The sequence below is a fragment of the Furipterus horrens genome, unplaced genomic scaffold (genome assembly GCF_987537825.1).
Source record: "Furipterus horrens unplaced genomic scaffold, mFurHor1.1.pri manual_scaffold_2, whole genome shotgun sequence".
NCBI classification, from domain to species: Eukaryota; Metazoa; Chordata; class Mammalia; order Chiroptera; family Furipteridae; genus Furipterus; species Furipterus horrens.
Window position 1 is genome coordinate 139,245,148 of NW_028327172.1, and position 24,790 is coordinate 139,269,937.

Below are 24,790 nucleotides of genomic sequence, written 5' to 3' on the forward strand. Positions count from 1 at the left end.
CTCACTGCTTTTTACAGGTCCTCATATAGGCTAGTATGCTTAACAAATGCCCCCAAACAGCAGAATCAGAGTCCCCCACCCCATGACCCCACATTACCATAAGTACTTCATGCTTATGTATTAACCTGTACATTAACCTGAACATTAGTATTTTCTGAATTCATATTTTAATTAGGTGCCTATGTTTCTTTTAGTCAGTAACACAACAAAACTTTTTATAGTTATATATTTTGTAAAAATGTACACTTTTTGATGGAAGATAAAATTCATCTCTCATTCTTACTTTTCTTGAAGTCTCTTCTTCATTAGCTCAGCTTCACTTAGTTTCATATGAGCTTCTTGAAGTTCCTTAAACAAGGTTGTCACCTGAAGGTTTAAGGCTTCCACTTCACTTCCAAACTGTCATACAGGAAATCCCAAACACACATATGTGATTCGCATCAGAGATTAAATGCACCTCTTTGTGAGGAAATAGTGTGAATCATTCCCATTAAGACTGACTGGTGAATTGATTAAACCTTTGACAATGAATGCCCCAAGTATCTTGTATGAAAAAATTGTTTTGGTTACAACTCTGTTTCCTTGTAGAACATTGATAGATCAATTGGGATGCACTTGTGATAATAACTTTATCATAACTGAAATTAATCCTGATCATGGTTCAAGGTATCACAGATCACAGCAGTGTCAAAATACAATCTAATTTATCCAGTAAAGCAACTCAAACCCATATTCCTGGCTGATTTAGGTTTCTAGTTTATTCAACTATTTTTGCTGTACTGTTTTTTTCCTGGCAGCTCTAGAATTTTTGTCATTGAGTTTTATGGTGCCTTGGAAGTCTCAGTACTTCTTTCTCTATTATTGGTTGTCGAATTAGTTTTAGTCAACTAGGTACTATTACTCACAGGTTGTCTCTTCATCTCAGTTTTTTAAATGTTCTCTGTTCTCTAGAAAGTTGGGATTTTAGTCCAGAACGTGACATATATACAGTAGGCATTCAATATATATTTATATAAATGGATTAGCTAAAGTAAGTATTTTATGTAAATGCCTTTTGCATGGGCTACTGTTTCTCTTATAATTTCCTGGCTTCAACTTTCCCCAGGTTTAAGACTGTTTGCAGACTCCAAGACAGTCAATGAGCTGCCATGAAACAGTGACTATATAAGCATGACCCTTTCTCATTTAAACTATCTTATTCAGATCAGTACTGGGAGAGAACCAAAATTTTTCACTTCTACTCAAGTTTCCAAGCCACATCCTCAAATGATCTCATAATAAAGTAGTAGACAACATTCCTTTCTCATTTTGCAGGCCTGTTCACTTAAGAATTTAGGAGAAGAAATCAGTCAAGAAGAGGTAGAAGAGTGATTTCCTAAAATCACTGGGATAGGAATACATCTCACTGCAATTTACAATTAATGAAATTCAAATCAGGGCAAGGAAATATGAGAGAAAAAGAAAATATTCAATATTAAAATTATTTCTATATTTCTAAAGCTGATAACACATCACAATATTCAACTCCAGGGGTTCTGTACTACTCTTATGTCCATCCTGGGTGTGAGAGCAGTCTTACAATCTTAGTACCCACTGTTTCTGTGTCTTTCTCCTCTTCTTCCTCCTTTTTCGTGCTCCCTTCTGTCTGGGTCTCAATCTCAGAACAATCATTGGCTTTCTTTTCAAAATCTGAAACTCTTAAAAAATTATAGAATATAGAAAAATTAATTTCTCTTTGGCTTCAAGAGGAATAACAATTGCAGAAGCACCAAAAGGAACAATGTTCAAAATTTGGATAAAGGATCAAGGGTTTGCAAAATCTCTTTGCATTCAATGTATTAGCTTTAGTTTAGCTTTCACCCTAAAATTGGCTTTTCTTTTCTGGACCCATCTAAGTTTACAAGTCCCCAGAACAAAGAAATGCAGCAACATTTTTCCACTGAAGCATAATCACACGAAAGCTATCCCAATGCAAAGGAAACAGAGACTTGTTTTTCTCCCACTCAAACCCCATTAAAATGACTTTTAAAGAGCTATATACCTATAAGAACAAAGAGAAAGGGAGAAAAAAATAATACAGTATTCTCTCACTTATCATGGGTATTACGTTCTAGACCCCCCTGCAATAGGTGAAAATCTGTGAAGTTGGAACCTTACATTTATTTTAGTATTTATATATATTTTAAGGCTTTATAAACCCTTCCCACACACTTATAAACCATTCCCAGTCCCTTATTAACCTTTTCCACACTTTTATAAACATTACTTATGTTCTTAAACATATTCTACACTCTTAAACCTACGTATCTTTAACAACATATGCATACAGTACCGCAAAATCCTGTGATACAGCGAAAAATACGCAATAAATAATTAAATATAATATTTTTAAAAATCCCACGATACAGTGAGGCCGCAATAAGTGAACTGCGATATAGAGAGGGACTACTGTATAAGATTTGACAAGCATAGATAAGAGTTGGAATGACTTGGCAGACCAGAAAGTCGGGGTCTGAAGTTAATAGAGCCAGGATGTAACTCGCACTGTGGGACCTAAAAGGCTCAGGAGTTTGTGTCAACAGGTATCTCTGGGTATGGGGAAGAAGGTGGAGTGTCTTTAAGAAGGAATAGGGAGCCCTGGCCAGGTGGCACAGTTAGTTGTAGCATCATCCCACACACCAAGGTTACTGGTTCGAACTCAGATAGGTGTTTGTATGGGAGGCAACCAGTGATGTTCTCCCTGTCTCTCTGTTCCTTCCTCTTTAAAATCAATAAACATATCTTTGAGTGAGGTTTTAAAAAAAGGAACTAGAAAACAGTAAAATAAGGGGACTGACTCTTCATTAGTCAGAGTTGAGGGCTTGGGTTTCCTACTGAAAGAGGGGAGCTCACATACACAATGCTAAGACCCTTAGTCTTCCACTTACCTCAAAAAAAATTTTTTCCCCCATAGAACACAAATGCAGTTGGGTTTTGGGATACGTGAACTGTGAGTTCAAAGCAAGGTTTTGCAGAGAACCATTATTTACATAGGAGATTCTGGTAGCAGGGGAGTCATTTGGAATTGAAGACAGTGATGACACGTTGGGATCAACTCATAATGTCGTTGCTGATTTATGGCAAAGTAGACATACCTTAGGTAAAATATAAAGCCAATGATAGCATCACACATGCAAAAAATTTTAAAATAAACTGGATTGTTTTATTGTTGCTAAACTCAATTATTAAAATACTTTTTAATAAATAAAAAAATATACATAGAATCCTTGCATCTAGAAAAGTACTCTCTACCCAGGATACTGGATGAGTCTCCTCTGGAGTATGTAACCAGGAGGAGGGAAAAGATTAGTCTCTGACACAGGGTTCCCCAAGGAAACCTCCCAGCCAGATCCCCCTACACATGCACACAGCTTCTAATTTCCCCCTCTTACATCTGATCAGGTAGCCAAAATTACCAGACATTTGAGGAAAATCTTAAACTGAAACAGACAAAAAGTAGGCAAATAAACAAAGACAAAAGCAATGTACTGAAATTAGAGTATGCTGGGGTGTAGGTTGGAACTTTGGAGAAACTATCATTAATATCCTTAGAGACATAGGAAACATTAGAATGGTAACAAAATGCAACATTATTACAACAGAACATTCAAAAGACCCCACTCTCCCTCCAAAAAAGGACATGTAAGTTGATCAAATATATCAGGAGAAGAGGGACGGAAAGAGGAGCACAGTTAAGAAAATTAGAGGATTTGTCCAGGAGGTTCAATTCATGAGTGGTGTTAAAAACAGAAAACAGAACATTGAGGATAAGAGATTATACCTAAATTAATTCTAGATCATTTTTCAATAACTGAAGGACACGAGTTTGCAAAATGGAGAGACCAAGTGCCAGCATGAAAAACAGGCTGGCAACTAAACACAAGAGACATTTCACTCCAGAAGATTAAAAATCAGATCATAAAGAATCAGCAATAATATCAAAAGTTAGAATACAATAAAGTAATGCATTAAAAATTCAGAGGGAAAATTATGTCCAGTATAGATTTTTATATATAGCCAAATTACCCATAAAGTATGAAGATAGAGATTTTCAGATATGCAGATCTTAGAAATTATCCTCCCCATATATTCTTTCTCAGTAAATTAGTAGCGCTATGGTGAACCCTATTAGAAAAAAAAATTTTTCTTAATCCTCACCTGAGGATATGTTTATTGATTTTAGAGAAAGGAAGAGTGAGAGAGAGAAACATCGATCAGTTGCCTCATGTATGCACACCAAGCAGGGATCAAACCCATAACCTAGGTATGTGCCCTGATCGAGAATTGAACCCACAAACTTTTGGTGCATGGGACGATGCTCTAACCAACTGAGCCACCTGGCCAGAGTGAAATTTTTTTAAAGAGTAAGAAAAACATTGGACTCAGGGAACAGGTGATCCAACACAGGAAAGCTGCAGGAGTTCCCCAGGATGATGGCGAAGGGGGTTTCCAAGATAACTGAAATATAGCAGCAATCCCAGAAAGCAACCAGGCCAGGCTCCAGGAGAAAAGTCTACAAGAAGAGACTACTACTGGACAGTACTAACATATTGAGAGACTTACTCATTGGGAAAGAGTAGGGGGGTAAATAAGCAAAACTTAAAATGGCAATTTTGTATAGAGGTAAAAAAAAAAAAAGTATAAAAAAGGAAAAGTGGTCAAGGTACAGAGCACAGCTTAACTGAGAATGGTGTGTGTGACATAGTAATGTACACGCTGATTCGTGACCTAACCGAACTTCAATATACTGTAATCAGTTTAAGAACTGGGCCCAGAGGGGAAGAAGGGTCCAGAAACGTATGTGTGTGATGACAATAATTGGGGGTAAAAGACTTAAAAGTTAAATCTCCATCCTTCATAGTGGGAGGTCAATGTTTAAAATAGGAGGGGAATTTTAGGTGGCCATTTAAGCCTGATATAAGAAGGTAAATATCAAAAGAACAAGCTAAGTATGTTGCAAGTGGTTGTCTGGGAAACAGGAAAAGGAGGTGGGAGGTTTGGTCAAGGAGATACTTTTTTTCCATAAAAAGCTTATACAACCACCAATTCTTTAAACTATATGAATGCAAAACTGATTTTTAAAAAGGAACTTAGCGGAGATAAAAATAAAGTAATATTGGTATCTGTTACAAATTGTGAAACCTAAGTGGTGCACACTGTTCCCAACTAAGCAAGTAAGTGGGTTAAGAGCCAGTGGTGCAGGGTCAGGGAGAGCCCCCACACCCCACTCACGCTTCAGCAGGGTGCTGACTGACACACATCTGAATTACAGCTTAGGTTAGATTTCTAGGGCAAATTTTCCATCTTGGGCTGACTATTCCCTGCTACTTCTCGACTTTCCTGGACCACACTTCCTACACACTTACCCTCTACTTACTGGCTGTCAGTTTAAGTTTGTTTAGAAAACACAAAAATGTGACATATTAATCTTGGTAAACAATGAGTAAGACAAATTTATTGTCTTCACCACTGCAAATCACCTAAGATTTTTTAGAATGAATTTTAAACTGTGTATACCTGTTTCTAGTTATTAATGAAAATGATTGAAGACTAACTTATTTATTTGAGAAAAAAGGCAGTACTTGCATCCTCCCACAACCGCATCAAAATTACAACTGAACTACAGCTCAATCATCATTCAGAACCGCTTGAAATTTAGCTGATCAGAAGTCCTATAACTAAGGATATAAAGAAGCCACATTAAGACTGAAAGGAGGGGTGGTGACACAGAAATGGCTGGTCCCACACCCTCATGTGGTGGATAAAATCAGGAGGGCTATCTTGGCTGCGGAGGTCCCCCCTGAGAAGTGAGGGGTCTCAGCCCCACACTAGGGTCCCCTGCCCAGGGTTCCAGTGCCAGGAAGAGAAGTCCTCATAACTTCTGGCTGCAAAAACCAGCAGACTCGCTCTGAGCTCCAGCGCTGCAGCAGCAGCTCGAAAGGCACCAAGGACACACAGGGAGGAACTGAATTATCTGGCATTAGGTTGAGAGCTGGAGGGGCAGCTCACTCCCAGGCAAAAGTGCTGGCAAAGGCCACTGCTCCTTTTCTGAGCCCTTTCACCACAGAGCCTGCAGGCGGGCACCATATCCGAGTCTATCAACCTGGCTCACACTGTTTGCCCTGCCCTGGTAATTCCCTGAGAGCCCGCCCCACTCAATTTGTGGGCCCATCCAAGCTATTTTTAGTGGCTTTTCCATATGAATGGCCTGTCCTGCCTTATGCTTCAGACTTTCCTAAAATCTCTCGAACAAGCAGCATTTGGCCTTGGCATCATCTATACCTCATGCTAAGTGGCCCCAAGTCCAGCACTAGCAGCCTCCAGTCTTGGTTCATGACTCGGCCTCTCCTGGACACCTTCACGTCCAGTACAAGTAGCAGCAGTCATCTGCAGATTCCTCTGTACTTCATGCTGGGTGGCCCTGGGGAGGACATAGGCAGTGGCTGACCTTGGCCTGCACTTCCCAGAAGCCTCAGAGCCAGCACACCTGCTGGAAAGCTTCAGACTACATCAAAGCACCACCGACCACCTCCACAAGCAACACACTCAAGGGTTAGACTCTGCTGAAGTAAGTCAGTCCTGCTCTGCAGAGCTGGCCCCTGAACAGCTGATCCTCCAGGGTGGTTGCAGCCAGTCCTTGTGGTCAATTGGCCTGGGAGTATGTCCTTCCCATTGATGTGCCAACAGTAATTGACAATGAAGGCTCAGTTACAACAGGAGGGTGTACCAGCTCACATGGGTGGGGGGAACCTGGAGTGCCCAGCTCAGGTAAATGAGGAAGCTATGCCACTGGATCCTGTGGGACACCTACCAAGCCCAGGAAATGTAGCAGTTCTACCTAGAAAGAAACAAAGGGAGGCTGCCATAATGAGGAGACAAAGAAATATATCTGAAATGGAAGAACAGAACAAAACAGCAGAAAAAAGAACCAAACAATATGGAGACAAGCCATCTACCAGATGCAGAGTTCAAAACACTGGTTATAAGGATGGTCAATGAACTCAGGGGAAGAGTAATTACACTTAATGAGAACTTCAACAAAGAGCTAAGAAACATAAAAACAGAACTAGAAAACATAATTAAGAACCAGTCAGAAATGAGGACACATTAACTGAAATAAAGAATACATTATAGGGAATCAATAGTGAACTAGATGAAGAAGAGGATCCATTCAGAGATTGGGAAGATAAGGAAGCAGAAAACACCCAATCAGAGCAACAAAAAGGTAAAGAATCACTCCCCAAAAATGAGGATAGTTTAAGGAGCCTCTGGGACAACTTCAAGCATACCAACATTCCTATGATGGAGGTGCCAGAAGGAGAGGAGAGAGAGCAAGAGATTGAAAACCTATGTAAAAAAATAATGACCAAAAAATTCCCTAACCTGGTGAAGTAAATAGTCATACAAGTCCAGGAAGTTCAGAGAATCCCAAACAAGATGAACCTAAAGGGGCCCACACCAAGACACAACATAATTAAAATGCAACATTATTAGTCATTAGGGAAATAAAATCAAAATCACGATGAGGTTCCATTTCACATCCATGAGAATGGCCATAATCAAGAAGACAGGCAATAACAAGTGTTGAGGATGCAGAGAAATTAGGACCCTCCTACATTGCTGGTGGGAATGTAAAATGGTGCAGCTATTGTGAAAAACAGTTTGATAATTCCTGAAAATATTAAACATACAGTTACCATATGACCCAGCAATTCCGCTCTTAAGGATACACCCAAGAGAATTTAAAACATACGTCCACACAAAAAATTGTGCATGAACATTTAGAGCAAACATTATTCACAATAGGCAAAGAGTGGGAACAACCCAAATGTTCACCAACTGATGAATAAACAAAATGTTGTGTAGCTATACAATGAAATATTATTCAGCAACAAAAAGAAATGAAAAACCAATATATGCTATATCATGGATAAACTTTGAAAACATTACACTAAGTAAGCCAATCATAAAAGATCACATATATGATTCTAATTATAGGAACTGTCCATTATAAGTAAATCTACAAAGAGAAAGCAGATTACTGGGAGGAATGGGAATGAGTGCTAATGGATACTAGGTTTCTTATCTAGGGGGAAAAACACCCTCTAAAATTATAAAGTGATAATGGCTATATAACTCTGAATATTCTAAAAACCATTGAAAAGTACACTTTATTTATTTTTATTCTCACCAGAGGACATTTTTTCATTGCTTTTAGAGAGAGAGGCAGGGAGAGAAAGAAACACAGATGTGAGGGAGAAGCATCGACTGGCTGCCTCCCATATATGCCCAGACTGGGGATCGAACTCACAACCTAAGTATGTGCCCTGACTGGGAATCAAACCTGCAACCTTTCTGTTACGGGGCGATTCTCCAACCAACTAAGCCCACCGGCCAAGGCAAAATGCACACTTTAAATGGATGAATTGTATGGTATCTTAATGCTATCTCAAAAAAGCTGTTAAAAAAGCAACATATGCATATTTCAAGTTACCTATTTCATACCTTTTTTTTGCTTCCTTGAGTGCATTTTCAAGTCTCTCCACCTTCTGGTTTCCTTCCCTTAGACAGAGCAGGAGCTGACTCACAGTTAGTTCCTCAGATTCCAAATAATTCCTGGTACCTTCTGCAGATCTGTTCCTACATAAAGATGGTATGAAGATTAAAAGGTTTTAATCGGAAAACAAAAATGTCAAAAGTTTAAGAATATAGCTGGAACCAACTTGAAGGACCTGCTTTCCAGAACATTCTCCAATTAATTCTCATTCACTGACCAAGCACAACTGTCCCTGTGACCCCCTAGTGCCACAGGCCCCCATGCTTTCCTGGGAGAGAGTGGGGACTAATGAGTAGGCTTGTCTTACAATGCACAGGCTCACTTCCTCCACGCAGTCACTGTGCTCACACCACCAGACCACTGGACCCACAGAAGCAGCAGAGCAGAGGTAGTCCTGTTTTCTGGTGCCCACTTTCCTAGAGAACTAGTCTCAAAGAGGACCACAGTCAAAGTACACAAGCACCCATGCTGCCGGAGGTGACACGCAGACCACCCGCCTTTCTCCAACTTGACAGAAGCCATCTCACTCTCAAGTGGAGAAGAAATTCAAATAATTAGAGCAGAGGAATGTAGGCACTGTTGGTATGTCAAATATTTCTCTTGATTTCAAAATGTGATTAAATAGAGAGGCAGTTCAATGACAAGCAAAAAAACCCACAACCATCGCTACAACTAAACATTCCAGGTGACTATGCTGATGCTAATGGCAGCTACCCTCTCAGTAACCTATCAAATTCACCCATCTAATAAACAACCAGGAGTAAATTCTGGTTCCTGACTCCTAAACTCAAACGCCAAACCTAGAAATCAATCTCTTATTCCTTGATATACTTTCAAACAGGACAAAGAAGCTGCAATTAAAAAAAAAAAAAGCTGTATGGCTCGAAAGAGGAAGTGGTCTGTGCCGGTAGACCTAATGAGGAGGAAATGGCTTGAAAATGTCAAACAGGGCTTTCTTCCTTCCCACCACTTCCAGTAAAGTCTTTGATATTAAAAAGCAATAGGGGGAAAAACAGGGATTTCTAACTAAAAAAAGGAATATTCATTTATGCCAACTGCCCTGCTTGAGGAAAGAGTATTATCTGATACTTATTTACATACCTGTTATCAGAACATGGAGGCAGCTAGAATGCACACCTGGATTTCTGATATATTCTAATCAACCTGGTGCTGGCTGGAGTTCCCAGAGGAAATGCTGATGGACCTAGCCCGATGTTAACTGACGTGGTGTGTGGGGGGGGGGGGGGCGGGGGGAGCAATGAGGTGCAAATGACCTACTGAATATGTTGATAAGCAAACTTGCCCTCACCAAAATGTGTGGTTGACAAGTATAAAAAAGGCACCTGCAGAAGTGCAGGTGGGCCTCCTACAGGCCCACAAGGACTACCTGAGTCCCCATTCCCCGTTCCCCCTTCCCTTGCTCCCCATTCCCCTTGCTCCTACAGGCCCCTGAGTCAAGTCAGGGAGCTGCCTCTCCCATCCACCCCCTTCCCCTTTTTCCCTCAATAAACCCATTGCCTGATCCCACAGTGGTCCCTGGGTGATTTCTCAGAGCAAGACTGCTCTGACCCCTGGGACAGGTGAACTGGAGACTCCACAGGTAAGATATCTGAGTAGTTTCAAGAAACACCCAGAAACTCACAGCAGTAACAGTCCTTGTGATAGAAGATTACCCAGTAGTGTTAGTCACCTTGGCTTGTACTCAGGAATGAACTGGGCAGAGAAAATGGAAATAGCTCACAAGGGGGGCAGCCTGGTCCAGCTCAAACTGCACTGGTATGCAAGTTAGGAAACATAGATCTTTTGACTGAGAACAAATTTGTTATCACTTTTTATCTGATGGAGATAAAACACCTTGAATGGTGAGGGTTCGTTAGCCTAAGAAGGCACGAAACCTTGTTTTCACTCTCTGCCAGTTTTGTTTGTAACACTAAATAGCATTCAAATTGAACATTCTTAAAAGGTCCTGGTATAATTTAATAAGGAATGACTTTTTCAGCCCATGATGTCTGACCTCCCAGTGGGGACCTGGGAGTGACAAGGCTGCCCAATCTGCCTGTCCAACAGTCGTAGTCTTTCTGCACATACGTGTCAACGGAATCAACTCTTGTGGGCCTGGGACTCCTCTTGACTTCTCTCATTGCCACATCTTCTCCTTCCTGTAGAAGCAGAAATGAAAGGGATTTAACACAATATGTCTAGAAGACATATTCTCTATCGAAAGAGAAAAAGGCAAAAGATTAAAAATTTTGATGACAGACAATCCAAGGAGCCTACCAAACATTTAAATGTGAGATGTTTAAATTTGGTCACTGCACCCTGGCTGGTGTGGCTCAGTGGATTGAGTGTCAGCCTGCAAACCACAGGGTCACGGGTTCAATTCCTGGTTGGGGCACGTGCCTGGGTTACCAGCTGGGTCCCTGGTTGGGGGTGTTCAAGAGGGAACTGACTGACTGATCAATGTTTCTCTCCCTCTCTTCCCCTTGCTCTGAAAATAAATAAAACCTTTTTTAAAAATTAAAAAAATAAATTCAGTCACTGGAATGGAAATGTACCCTTCCTTCACCCGACATGTCCTGTCAGGATTATAAATATCTAGATGAAGCTCGTTCTCCTCATTCAGCACAGTCAACCTGACCCCATAACATGAAAGCTTATCTCCTGTTCTCCTTGGCAGTCCTCTTCTTTCCTAGGTTAAGGTCACACAGAGCTAGTGACAGCTCTACATACCTTCCCTGTACAGTCCTCTGAAATGCAAAATGCTACAACTTGCTGAAGCAAAGTTGAAAAAGAGGCAGTTTTCTGTGACAAGGCTCACAAAGTCAGCTTATTAGAAATCCTATGTATTTTGGGTTATTTAGGAAACAAGAAGATAAGACCATTTAAATGACTTAAAGGACATTTCTATTCTAATGTGGTAGCAGAATAATCTTTCAAAAATGTACAAAGATATTCTGGATAATTTTGATTGTGTGCGCTCTTCCTAAATCTTGGGTAGTGCTTTCCAGTTCACAGAAGCAAGTCAAGAAAAACAGGTTTACACTAAAAATAACTGTCACTCATTAGTGAGGGAACATATGCACCCTGAAGAAAGAAGCCTCTTCCAGTCAAGGGAGTGGCATAGGTAAACATGGTTTACCTCCTTACACAGTCACATCAAAATTACAACTAAACTACAGAACAACCATCACTCAGAACCATCAGAAATCGAGTTGAATGGAAGTCTGACAACCATGGAATTAAAGAAACCACATCCATCCAGACTGAGAGAGGGGAAGGGAGAGAGACAAACATTGATGATGTGAGAGAGAAGCATTGACTGGTTGCCTCCCATATGTGCCTTGTCCAGGGATCAAACCTGCAACCTGGAGGAGAGGGAGAGAGGAGAGAGGAGAGAGAAGAGGGGAGAGGGGGGAGGGAGATGGATTTGCTATTCCACCCATCCATGCATTCAGTGGCTGATTCCTCTGTGGGCCATGACCAGGGATTGAACCTGCTACCTTAGTGTATCAGGAACAATGCTCCAACCGACTGAGCTACACAGTCAAGGCAATGATAAAGACTCTTTTTAAGTCTTACTAAATCCATAAGCTGGTATGAAACTTTCTTCTATTATTAATCTCTTCTTAAGTTTCAGGCTGAGACTAGAATTCTGAACCCCCAGCTTCTTTGCTCAGCTTCTCTCCCTGTCTTATCCCCCTGACCTCTCTCCTTTACAGGCTCTGAGATCACTCCCTCAATCACTTGCACAAATACCCCCACTTCAGGCTCTGCGTCTAGAGAACGTGTCCTAAGATGCCCCCAACAGAAATGACATTCTCCATTATTGTCTCACATACGTTATTTCTTCATTGCACTTTTCAAAAACAGCAACTTTATATTTGTTTGTGGGTTTTTTCATTTTATCTCTTTCCTCATTAGCTTTGAACTCTGTAGTTTGGGAGGGGCATGCCTGTTTAGCCACCTCTGTATCTCCAACAGAGGCACTATGCCCAGTACTGTGGGGGAGGGCCTAATTTGTTAGATGAATGAATGTGTAGCTTGAGTCTTCCTTCAAGGTAATGCTCATATTGTCTCTTGGATCATGCAATGGAAATTATGTAGGGCTCCTTTATGTGTATCTAAGGGGAATTGCTTAGAAAACCAGGCTTCATTAATTTACCTTCTGGTCCCATGAGAAAAATGAGGAGGAGAAAAAGCAAAAGGAAAAGAAAATAGTATGGCAAAGTGGTGGTATTTCTTTATTCACCTTGTAGTGATATGAAAACAGGTTCTGGGCCATTAGGCCACTCACCCAAGGCACAAAAGAAGTGAAAGGCTAAACTGTGAACTTAATCTAGGGCTTTCTGAATCAAAACCTTTTCTTTAATCCCATTATGTTTTCTTTCACTCTGAAGCTCCCAATTTATTTAAGTAAATTATCTTGGACTAAATATAAGTAAGTAAAAGTTTTAATATATAGATTTCTTTGCTTGAGTTAACATCAAAACTAGATATAAATCTTAAAATCCTATTTAGTCTTATGAGCCACCATTTGTCAGTCTATGGTATTTTAGTGATTACCTAATAATGTAGGTCGATTCCCAGGCCCGGAACCCATCTCTGCCTCGGTCCCGGCCCCTCATTTCTGAGACGGAGATGCTGAGGCTTTGTTCGAAGCGCCGGCTTGATAAGAGCTGTGGATTCTTAACACGCCAAGTTGTACGCGATTTCTGGAAAGCGCTGCTCTAGGGACTCCTAGAGCTGTTGGTGGTTTTCTAGCTTTATTACCTGGTTGAATTCTTCCAGATGGAGGCTGGACTTCAATACTCTGTCCTTGGATGTCACAGAGTATCAGCCTGCAAATTGACCCACCTTTCTTAACTGCCTCACCTGTGAGTCACTTTGCAGACGTAAAAATAGCTAATGTCTATTAAGCTCTTTCACCCTGGCTGGTTTGGCTCAGTGGATTGAGCGTCGGCCTGCGAGCTAAGTGTCGCTGGTTCGATCTTCCAGTCAGGGCACATCAGAGAAGGAAAACTCTGACTCCAAAAAACCTCCGCTGCCTTGCGGCATACCTCTTCAGGGGAAAGGCTAAGGGAGTAAACCCCGACAGAAAATCCGGAGCCGGAGTCCCTAAGGCAGTTTGACGTTGTAGTCAACACCGGCAACTCCTGCGGCGCACCTGAAGCCAAGCTGTATTGACTCCGTCTTTCCCTTGGACCCTTCAGCTGCGAAGAGAGGGGGGGTCTGCTGCATGGGCAACAGCAGACCCTCCATATCACCCTGCCCAGGCTCTGTAGCTTCAGCTTCACTGGAGAGGACACTCCAGCGTCATCGCAAGATGTCGATTCAACACGGGAGGAGACAGATACCGTGTCACTCCCGAGTCGGACTGCACAGCCATTCTCGGCGGTGCAGATAGACTCTTAAGAAGCTACACCATCGTCTCTCGAGACGGACGGCTGCCAACGACGACCTAATAATGTGCTGAACATTAATCAAAGCCAGGACTAAAAGGGAAATTAATTGGAGATAATGTTTTGTTGTATTGTTTTGGGTTGTTCACTGAATATCTATTAAAAGTCAGGATTTAAGACTTCGGGCCAAGATGGAGGCCTAGACTGATACGCTTCGTCTCCCTCCACAACTAAGAAGGACTACAACTACCGCAAAACCAGAAATAACCAGAAGTTCCAGAAAATAAAGTTACATGGAAGTCCAACATATGAAGTTATAAACAAGTGGTGCTCGTCTGGACGAGTAGGAGGGCAAAGCCGGGGCGCAGAGATCAAGCTGTGCTGGCAGCGGCAGTTGCAGTGACAAGCAGCGAGACTGTGATAAGCACAGACACCCGTATTTAAGGGGAGGCAAGAAGTGCCAGGGAGCACCCCTGGCTGCAGTCCAGACCTGTCAGCTCACGATTCCAACGCCGGGGAAGGCAGACCGCATTGCCTTGGACTGTGAGGCCCAGAGGGCATGGGAGGCTCCCGGTCTCTCAGTGGAGAGAGAATGTCAGGAACCCATCTTGGACCCCCGCCCCAACACAAAGCACCACAGTGTGGTGAGAAGGGTGGTCCGGTAGTGAGGAGTGCACGGAGCTCCACCCCCCATAGCATAGGAGGTGTGACAGCCCCACCCAGGAAGGAAAGGTAAACAAACCTGACAGGATAACAGGGATAATGATAGATACCAATCATACGGCTGACCAGAAAGCAAATTCATGAATTAACGAACGAACAGATAGATAAGCTTTCTGAGGCTCGATTCAGAGCTATAGTTACAAGACAGCTTACAGAAATAACAGCGGGACTTAAGACAGGGAAGGAATGAAGGCTAGTCCTGCTGAAATGAACAAAAACACATATGGAACAAGTGGTGAGGGAAGGAAAACCATGGATCAAATCAACAACTCGGAACATAGGGAAGGAACTAATTATCAACCAGTGTAGAAAGAAGAAACAAAAAGAGAGGAAAATGAGGAGAAACTCAGAAACCTCTGGGACAACTATAAGAGAGCGAATATCTGAATTATAGGGTTGCCAGAAGGTGAAGAAGAACAACTAGAAATTTAAAAATTATGTGAAAAAATAATGAAGCAGAACTTCCCAAACTTGGGGAAGGAAATAGACTTACAGGTCCAGGATACACAGAGAGTTCCAAGTAAACTGGATCCAGGGAGAACCACGCCAATACACATTATGATCAAAATGTCAAAAATTAAAGATAAAGAGAGAATCCTAAAAGCAGCAAGAGCGAAGAAGAGAATTATGTACAAAGGGGTCCCAATTAGACTATCAGCTGATTTCTCAAAGGAGACTCTGCAGGCAAGAAGGGACTGGCAAGAAATATTCAAAGTAATGAAAAGCAAAAACCTACCACCACGATTACTGTATCCAGTGAAGCTGTCATTCAGAATAGAGGGGCAGAGAAAGTGCTTCCAGGATAAAGTAAAACTGAAGGAGTTCATTAGATCCAAACCACTGTTATATGAGATGTTAAAGGGACTTGTTTAGAGGAAGGAGAATCAAAACTATGAACATTAAAATGAAAGCTGTATCACAACAATCAACAACAGAAGCTAGGGAATCGAAACAAAGGCAAACTAAGTAGGCAACAAGAGTAGAAAAAGAATTATAGGTATGGGGAACATATTGGGGGGAGGTCAGTGGGGAGGGGAAGGGGGGAAAGGGAGGGAGATGGTACAGGAATTAAGAAGCACAGTAGGAGAGAATGGAGTAGACAGGAAGATGTTGAAAAGAACTATATGTACATCCAATGGACATGGACTAAGTGGGGAGGACAACTGGAGGGAGATCACTGGGTGGAGGGGAGAAGAGGGAAAAGAAATTGGGACAACTGTAACAGCATAATCAATAAAACATTAAAAAAAAATCAGGATTTATGAACTTTAAAGAAAGAAAGAAGAAAGAAGCCTTCTGGAAGCCTCTGATATGCTTTTGGGGCTTCCTGAGTTTTATCAGTTATTTGCAGAAGGTTAACGCTCTTTGATCAAATTTGTGTTTCATAATCTTTAGTCATTTGCAGAAAGGGTATTCTGTCGAAGTGTACTTTCAAAGTGTATTTTAATTCTCTTGATTTCAGCCACTATGAATGCATCTAAAATTTACTAAGGGGCACAGATCGGCAAGATTATTAAGAGCCATTTTCCAACTATCAATCTTTAGTCCAGCAAATGAATCAGAAAGTAAAGAAAGTCACACTACTATTTCAGACACATCCAGTAGTTTAGCTTTTTGCAAATTGCCCCCCACACCCCCCACCCAGCCCCCTTTATCTATGAGGTACATTTTTCTCCTTCAGAGATACGATTACTCTCTTTGACAAAGCTAAAATGACAGTGTGTATGACAGAGGATTTGACCCTTGTGTGTTTTCCCCTCCTCTTCTCAATCTTTTTTAGTAGCAAGGAAAGAGAGGCCCCTCTTTGGTTCATCCACTTTTTTGGTAGGGCAGCCACACACCCAGATACAGCCATGACAGATGCTGCACACGTGCTCAGGAATGTGCCAGGACGTGCCATCTCACTTAGCTCACTTTATTTTTGGTGGCACATAGTGTGAGTTTGATAGCACTGGCTTCAAACCGTTCTCAGAGGTTTACAAGTAGCCGCTGTTAAAAAGGCTGAGATAGTCCCTCCACTAAAACCAGAGCAGCTCCGCTCCTTCTTTTCTCCGCTTGTTATTTTTAATAAACCATGGTTCCTCATAAGCCCTGGTTTGAAAAAAAAGGGTTCTAATATTAAAAAGTCTTTTAAAGCCACTAGTTTACTGCATCTGATCACAATTCTGCTCACCAAAGTGAAATGCTGAACACAGCTTTGAGAGCTCGTCTAAAAAAGTTTATGCTTTTCTTTTTCTTTTAGGTCAGTCCCATAATTGCCGATTTATGATGAAATATTGGGGAAAAAAGGGACTAGCTGTTTCATCATAAAAGGTAACTGATGTTTTTCCATTTCAGCTATCATAACCCTTACAAGCACTGTGTTATACTTAAAAAACACAAGCCATTTTACCTCTGCTACACTGAAATTTCCCCACTAAGTGGCTTCCTTGTGTTGAAAAAGAAATGGCGGTATTTGTATTAGCTGCCCAGACGAGGTTTTAGAATTTGCTTCACACAAGACCAAAACACTTACAGCCATTCTAATTTCAACAAAGGAGTCTTCGGTGGTGCCGCCTGAGTTCAGCTTGAGTTGTAATTCAGACACGATGCCCAGCAGATCTGCCTTTTCAGCTTGAAGGCGGACCACTTGGGTCTTCAGCTGTTCCATTTCCTGTTCTGCTTCTGCCTTGGGGACCTTTGGATCCCCAGTGGGGTCCTGGAAATGATGAGAAGCAAAGCAAATTAACAAATCAAACTGAGGCTCCGGCATCAAACTCACCACACCCACCAGCAAGGCAGTTTCTCAGCATCTTCATCCCCTGTGCTTTACACTAGAAAAACCTCGCTTCTCCTTGGCAACTTGTTTTGATGTAACACTTTAAAAAAATTTATTTAGTTTTATTCTATTACAGTTGTTCCACTTTTTCCCCCATTGCTCCCCGCCATCACTTCTCCCACAGTTCAACCCCACCCTGTCACCCTACTGTCCATGTTCATGGGTCATTTATACTGATATAACATTTAAAATAAACATTTTTCATTATTTTATTCAAATAACAGAAAATTAAAATAACCTCATGACAAGAAATACATGCTTCCTCATCATGCTGGTATAATCTGATGTCATGAAAATAACTAACCATGCTTTGGCAATTGCAGAATTATAAATTATAGTTCAAAAATACCTTATTTTTCTCCCCACAAATATGTACCCTCCCCATACCTGTCATGTCTACTCAAAAGGCAAAGCACCAAGGACATCACTTGGTACCGTAATGGCAAAAACACAATGAAAGGTTCAAAATTCTCCCAGGAATGTGGTCTGGGTACTATAATACTCTGTGTTGGTGGTTTAAGGTTGTTAATGTAAGTCCGGTGAGAAATAAGCAAACTGGAAATTCAGAGGCTGGTATAAAAGATAAATTATATTTCAATCTCTACAAACATTAATTAGAAACATAAATATTTCACTAATTCAAGTTCATATTGTGTTCATCCTTGTCCAATTATAGCACACGACAAAATCAGAAGAGCAAGACCATTTGGCTGCAGTGTTTTACTTGGGAGCAGGGAGAACATACTCGAGTCCACACTGTTAATTAGTGCGTGTGCTGTCTTGAGTAGATTCACTTAATGTCTTGGTCTCAGTTTTCTTGAGTTAGAAAGGACATGGTATCACATGGTCTCTTCCAGCTGTGACCTTCTTGGCCTCCCTGATTTCCTCTTCAGGAAACCTTCACTACTCCTGTGGGCATGGTACCACCAGAAATACATACACTTGAGATTATTGGAGGATGTAACATACCAGAAAATTGACAGGCACACACACACATATACCCTCGGTGGTAGATTTCCTAGGGAATGGTAAACAGGCCCAAAGGCTCACTGTGGAACCTAAAAGAGTCAGAAGGGTATGTGCCTGGACCATAAAGCAGCTCATCCATGAAATATTAAAAAGTGCAGCAGGGAAGTGCCGCTCCCACTATTGAGACCATGCTCCTCTTCATTTGGAGCAGGCCCCTGCTAGAATCTACCACAGGCCTTAGGGAAAAGCAGCTCATTGTGAAATGGAAGCCAGGTGTGTAAGGAAAGGTGAAAAGCTTGTGCAATCTCTCTCAGTAATGACTCGCATCAAGGAAACATACATGTAAAGGAAAGAAAACATACAAGGAAAGTACTGCTCAGCCTGGAAGCAGGTGAGGGCAAGACTATGCCCCATTAGGAATCTTCACATTTACCCACCTGACCTCTCGGGGGGCATTTCATAGCATGGATTTTAAAAAACTACCTTGGCATAAAGGTAGGAAATAGAGTTTTATTTATTTATTTTCAAAAGAGGCTTTTAAGAGTTTTATTTGAATTTTCTGTCTCCTTACAAAAGTATGTTCCTGGAAGGAGAATTTTAAACAAGTAACTGAGGACCAGGGCTATAAGGCTTTGACACTAGAATCTTAGACTGTCACATTGTCTTTTTACACAGTTGTGAGCATCTCTTAATTATCCTTGGGAAATTTTGAATCTACTTATTTGCCCATAAACACTTTGTAAGATAACACTTTAAATTTCTCTCCATTTTAACACTGAGAGTCTTTTCACTGCCTTCCTGGACTAGAAATCCCTGGGTTTATTCTTCTAAATCCCAACCCCCACTCCACTATTTGTTGTGCTGTCATCACTTCAGAGCACTTACCACTGACCTTTGTGCAACACAGCAACTGCTCAGTCTCTCTGTGTATTTGCATGTCTCTTATCCTACCGTCCTGGCAACGTGTGCAGGTTGATATGCCACTTTATAATCCAAGAAGAAAAGCCTGTCTAGTGACCTTTGCCTAGCAACTCTTTAGAGACATTATTGGACAGAATAATGGACAGTGCGATTGGACAGAACCATTAATGCCTCAGCCTCACCCTGAGGAGGGGAAGGCAGCTCTCTGAGGGAGATTCCCAACCCCTTGTCTTGTGCGGCACAGAAGGCATGAGAAGCCCTCACGGCCTGGGGAGCACTCCCTGTAGAAACAGCAGCAAAGATGGGCCAGCAGGAGTAAGAGAAGCCCAAGGCCTTAAGAGCCTCACTAAGCATGAAGATGAGGATCTAAATTTTATTTTATTTTTTTATAATTTATTTATTTGTTTATTTATTTTAGTTTTAGAGAGGGGGAAAGGAGAAAGAGATGGAGAGAAACATCACTGTGTGGTTGCCTCTCACTCGCGTCCCCATTTGGGGACCTGACGTGCAACCTAGTCATGTGCCCTGACTGGGAATCGAACGAGTGACACTTGGCTCACAGGCCGACGCTCAATCCACTGAGCCACAGCAGCCAGGGCTTTATTTTATTTTTTAAAATTTATTTTTATTGTTTTTCTATTACAGTTCTCCCATTTTTTTTCCCCATTGCTCCCCCCAAATCCAGCCTACCCATTCTCCTACAGTCAGTCCCCACCCCGTTGTCCATGTCCATGGGTTATTTATACTAGCTCCTTTACTAAACCCTTCCCCTATTTACTCCTCTTCTCTCCCTCCCCCCTACCCCCTGATAACTGTTACTCTGTTCCTTGTTTACATGTCTGGTTCAATTCTGTTCATTTGTTTGTGTTGTTCATTATTCTCCTATATTAGGTGATATCATATGGTATTTTTCTCTCAGTGCCTGGCTTATTTCGCTAAGCATAATTCTCTCTAGTTCCATCCATGTTGTCGCAAATGGCAGGAGTTCTTTCTTTCTGCTGCATAATGTTCCATTGTGTGAGGACCTAAATTTTAAAAATCACCTCAAATGGTCCATGAAACAAAAGTTAAGAAAGAGGCAGACAGACAGGGGTGGGCCTGGAAGGCACAGTTTGGGGGAGAAAGCCGATGACCCAGGTTTTACAGAGCCATAAATGTCTCTTTGTTCCAAACACCCAAGTCCTTTGTCCCAAGGACTCATTTCTAGTCCGGTTTATAGCTCGCTTCAACTTATCATCTGCATTAAAAGGAGCTGTCTAGAGCTTTAGCTTCTGATCTCAACTTCTTCCAATACTGGGAAATGTAAGAAAACGTACAGGCAGACTACCTCATACAGACAATCTGCTTCAGGAAGCTTCCTTTTTGGCTTCAATGTGATAGGCCCTAACTGGCAAGGCCAACTGTCAGCTCACATCCAAAGAGCCAAGGAAAATATCTGTAATACGATTTCTTCTAGAGAATAGAAAATTACTCATATATCCAGGTGATCATTTCTTCAGAGTACTGTACCTCAAAAATATTTAGACAATGAGAGATTTCCCCCAGGAAAGTGACTTAAAGCTCTTGGAACTGTAAGATACTTTGAAGCAACAGAGGTGATAAACCTTAGCAACAGTGAAACATTTCTAGTACACATATAAACATATTAAAGTGGAATGTTTTCACTTCTCATGAGCATGAGATGATGAGATTATTAATATAAACTATGATATTTTTCTAAACAACTTTCATTCTTTAATTATTCTATATCATTCCCTTTTCATTATTTTCTTTCTATTTTATTTGTTTGCATTCTTTACCCATTTAAGAAGTTAGAGATCAACAAAATTCAAGGTTAAGAAAAACCACTGATATCCAGATTATATCCTCCCTGAATCAACCCAGTGCTCCATCTTCCACAGGATTGTTAAGTTGCAGGGTTGGGCAGCAGATGTCCATCTAAACAAATAATACTCAGTGAGCTTTAGAGTATGAGCAGATGCTTCACATGTGTTCTGATTTGTTTTTTCACAAACATCTTTGACACTCACTTTTGGTTGTGAGCATATTTCCCAGGTTCTTTGGGTCAATGAAAATGTGGCAACCCCATACAATCTCCTATCACAACATGACATTTGTCATACCATTTTTCAGAAGTAAATATAAAACATAAAGTGAAGAATCTGTTTTAGACAGAGAAATGACAAGGTCAATAAGTAAAAATTCTGAGTAATAGTAAATTTTAAAAATGTAATTTTATATCAAAGACATATACCAAAACTAAAGCTTGGGTGGTTCTAGGCAGTGGTCTTTCTCCTCTGTTTATAACAAATACAGAATATTGATTTATAACCTCAACATTTTTTTGACTGAAATCAGTATGGTCAAAAGCTTTACAAATTTTTTTCTCCCAACAGATTATTCATGATCCTTATATTTGCAACCAATTGCCTGGCTGGGTGGCTCAGCTGGTTGGTGTGTCATCCCGTATACCAAAAAACGGCAACCAATCTTCTCAGCAAGAACACTTTTTTCAAGATGATGCAAAACACCCATTTAACCTGCACCATGAAAGGGTTTGATCTAGAAATGTAGACAAACAAGATTCCACTACAAATGTTAATAAAATAAGATCCCAACTAATCAGTTTGCTCACCTTGAATGAACTTTTTGTTTTCCCTTTTAGGTTCTCAAGTTCTTCTTTCAATTTTTCATTTTCATGACTCAAAGCCATTAGGCGCTCTTTGGCTTCTTTGCTCTGGGTCTCAAAAAAAAGGCGTTCTTCCTTCTGTTTCTCTGTCCAGGCTGAAAGCTCCTGAAATCGTCCTTTCATAGCTTGGTTATTTAGCTTCATGGCTTCTGTATGGGGTTCAGAGTAAGGTATCACACAAGGGACTGGACTTGATCTAATGAATCAAATCGCCTCTTAGAACACTTCACCATGAGGCTCTGAATCTAAAAATGCCATGTTGGGCTTGGGCCCAAGGGTCAGCCAGAAAAAGAATGCAGCAAGATGAGTGTTTTTTGCTTCCAGACAGAACTAGCTGTTCTAATGTTATTTCTAGTTCTCAAAATTCTAAAGAAAATAAAATTGATTTTGGTATCTCCATATAACACAAAAACCCATGAATAACTGGACAGACTAACATCTATGACTCCTTGATTCAGACACTGGTCCTGCCAAAGCTGTGACTTGACATATTTGAATGCTTCCTCTTAACAAGGTAATATTGAGGACTAACTCTGAAACAATAGCAGTCTTTCTTTCTTTTTCCTTTTACATGAGCTAAAATCATTATGCCATTTCCCTGAGATACAAAAAATTCTTTTTATACTGACCTGTACCCAAGAGTAAATAATGGAAACAGTTTTAGCCTTACCAAAAGCTAAAGTCTGAGAGCTTCATTACAAAGGGGTTAGAAGATGGTCAGGGGTGAATGGAGAAACGCAGGGACCAAGTGCTGCTCACCTTTCAGCTGATGGTTTTCAATCAGAAGCTCTTTCATTTGCTGCAGCAGCTCCTCTGGGGTGAATGTGCCCAGGTTTGGGTGAGCCAGATTGGGGGGTCCATTTCCGGTGGTTTCATTGGGGCTGTCCCCCTTTTCAGTTAGGCAGCTAAGAGGTTGGTGGAACATGGCAGCAGTTCCTATGGGAAAGTTACAAACTGAAAAATAGCTATTCCCCTCTCTGCAAGGGGTCCCCATAAGTCCCCCAAATCCATTAGCAATTGTTAAAAAGTATTCTAAGAGTTGCCTACATTCTCTCCAATTATATTTGAACATTTATGATTCTTCCTCTTAAAAAGAAAAGGTATATTCTAGTTCAGTGTGTATGTGTGTGCATGAGTATGTCTGTGTGTAGTGCGGTGCAGTGAGGAGCCGGGATACGGAGGAGAAAGAGAAGGCATGACAGCATGATGACCAGGAACCCTAACACGTCATTCAAGAGAGTTGCCATATATGTATTTGTAGACATGGGCAAAGTATCATTAAATTGATTTCCCTATACAAATCTTTAAACTCAGATCTCCATATTTTAAGTGAGTTGTATAGTATATGGATTATGTCTCAATAAAGCTGTTCATAATCTCTATTTTATTTCTTATATTTTTGGCTAAGAAGAAAGGGGGAACTAACATATTTTGGATGCTTATTATGTCCAGAATCACTGTACCACCATGTCTAATCCTCACTGAAACTCCACTATATTTTTCTTTCACACAGGAGAAAAAAGCTGGATTCACTGAGGTTTCATAGCTTGTGCAAGGTCATTCTTAACAACGGACACAACCAAGTATCAAGGGTGATTCCAAACACAGACCTGTAATATGATAAAGGTACAAATGAATATTCAGGCTTCAGTATTCAATAATTTTGCAAAGCACACTGAAAAAGACTATGAAATCTTGCTTAATTATTGCATATTCTGAGACTATTTTAGGCATACCACTTTACTTTGTTAGGCATACACTTTATTTTGTAGGCATACCACTTTATTTTGTTAGGCATACACTTTATTTTGGAGAGGGGTCAAAGCGGACATAAATAAGAAAACATGTGCCAACTCTACTTCTGTACGGCCCTCCACCTGGGCAACACAGAAATCTCTTCTAATGACTGGCTACATACTATAGGCAAATATTTTCTTTTTCACACTTCGTGAAGATGATGATAAGCCTTTTCATGAAGAACTGTAGAGTCAGTGAATCGGTCACTGGAAGGTGGGGAGAGAGAAGCGCAATCATACCATCTATAAGCACTCCCTCAGTGTCCATATAGTAAAATACAACCACATACTTGCAGTGCAGGACAGTGCTTCTTCCTGACCAGGTGAGACCTGGGCTCTCTGGAGGTCCCCGGGAACCCTGCCTTTGGTCTAAGGAACCTGTAGGTAATCAGAGATGGTGCTACTATTGACGGGACAGCAGACCCTGTGACACTGTCACCTTCATGACTTCTCCTTGAGGCAGCTAGCATGAGGAAAGGCATTCTCCTGAAATTCTTTAAAGAGGATGGAAATTTCAGGAAGTAAAAAAGCACTGATAAAGCATAATATTCAACTGTGAGCTTTTTGAAGTCATCTGTATTTTACACACCTTAAATCATTTAGAAAAGAAGAATAATACTGAAGTGTGCTCTCTCTTAGCATCAGGTGACTAGATGGACTGTTTTTGCTTTCCCTGATAAAATAATCTGCATTATTTTGCATAAAATAATTTGGATAATGACAGTTTTTCTATAAAATTCATCTTTGCACAAAATGATGATGTTGGTGCTAACATGCCATAAAAATGGGGTTTAGTAAGTGTTCTATCTCTTTTGCAGAGGAATACTAAAATTCTAGGTAGTAGATCTGAAGATAAAATTCATGTAATGTGTATCACTT

The 24,790-nt window shown here is 40.9% G+C and overlaps 1 protein-coding gene and 1 long non-coding RNA gene across 7 annotated transcripts in view; one reads left to right on the top strand and one right to left on the bottom strand.

Moving 5' to 3' along the window:
• Positions 1–24,790, bottom strand: part of OPTN (optineurin) — a 44,671-nt gene that overhangs the window by 15,491 nt on the left and 4,390 nt on the right. For 4 of the 6 annotated variants that reach the window (XM_090266534.1, XM_090266529.1, XM_090266530.1 and 1 more), the window contains 7 exons: positions 22,875–23,051; positions 22,062–22,264; positions 17,234–17,416; positions 10,685–10,755; positions 8,545–8,679; positions 1,595–1,697; positions 284–399 (listed from right to left, as the gene is read on the bottom strand). In XM_090266534.1, coding sequence (XP_090122660.1) covers positions 284–399; positions 1,595–1,697; positions 8,545–8,679; positions 10,685–10,755; positions 17,234–17,416; positions 22,062–22,264; positions 22,875–23,040 — 977 coding nt within the window. In that variant the 5' untranslated portion in view covers positions 23,041–23,051. Of the gene's footprint in view, positions 1–283; positions 400–1,594; positions 1,698–8,544; positions 8,680–10,684; positions 10,756–17,233; positions 17,417–22,061; positions 22,265–22,874; positions 23,052–23,541; positions 23,565–24,790 lie in introns of those variants that run through there. The other 2 variants (XM_090266531.1, XM_090266533.1) reach the window with 2 other exon arrangements.
• Positions 14,150–22,046, top strand: LOC150019598 (uncharacterized). Its single transcript, XR_016509071.1, has 3 exons — positions 14,150–14,727; positions 16,961–17,031; positions 21,823–22,046. It is a non-coding gene; the product is annotated as an uncharacterized LOC150019598 (long non-coding RNA).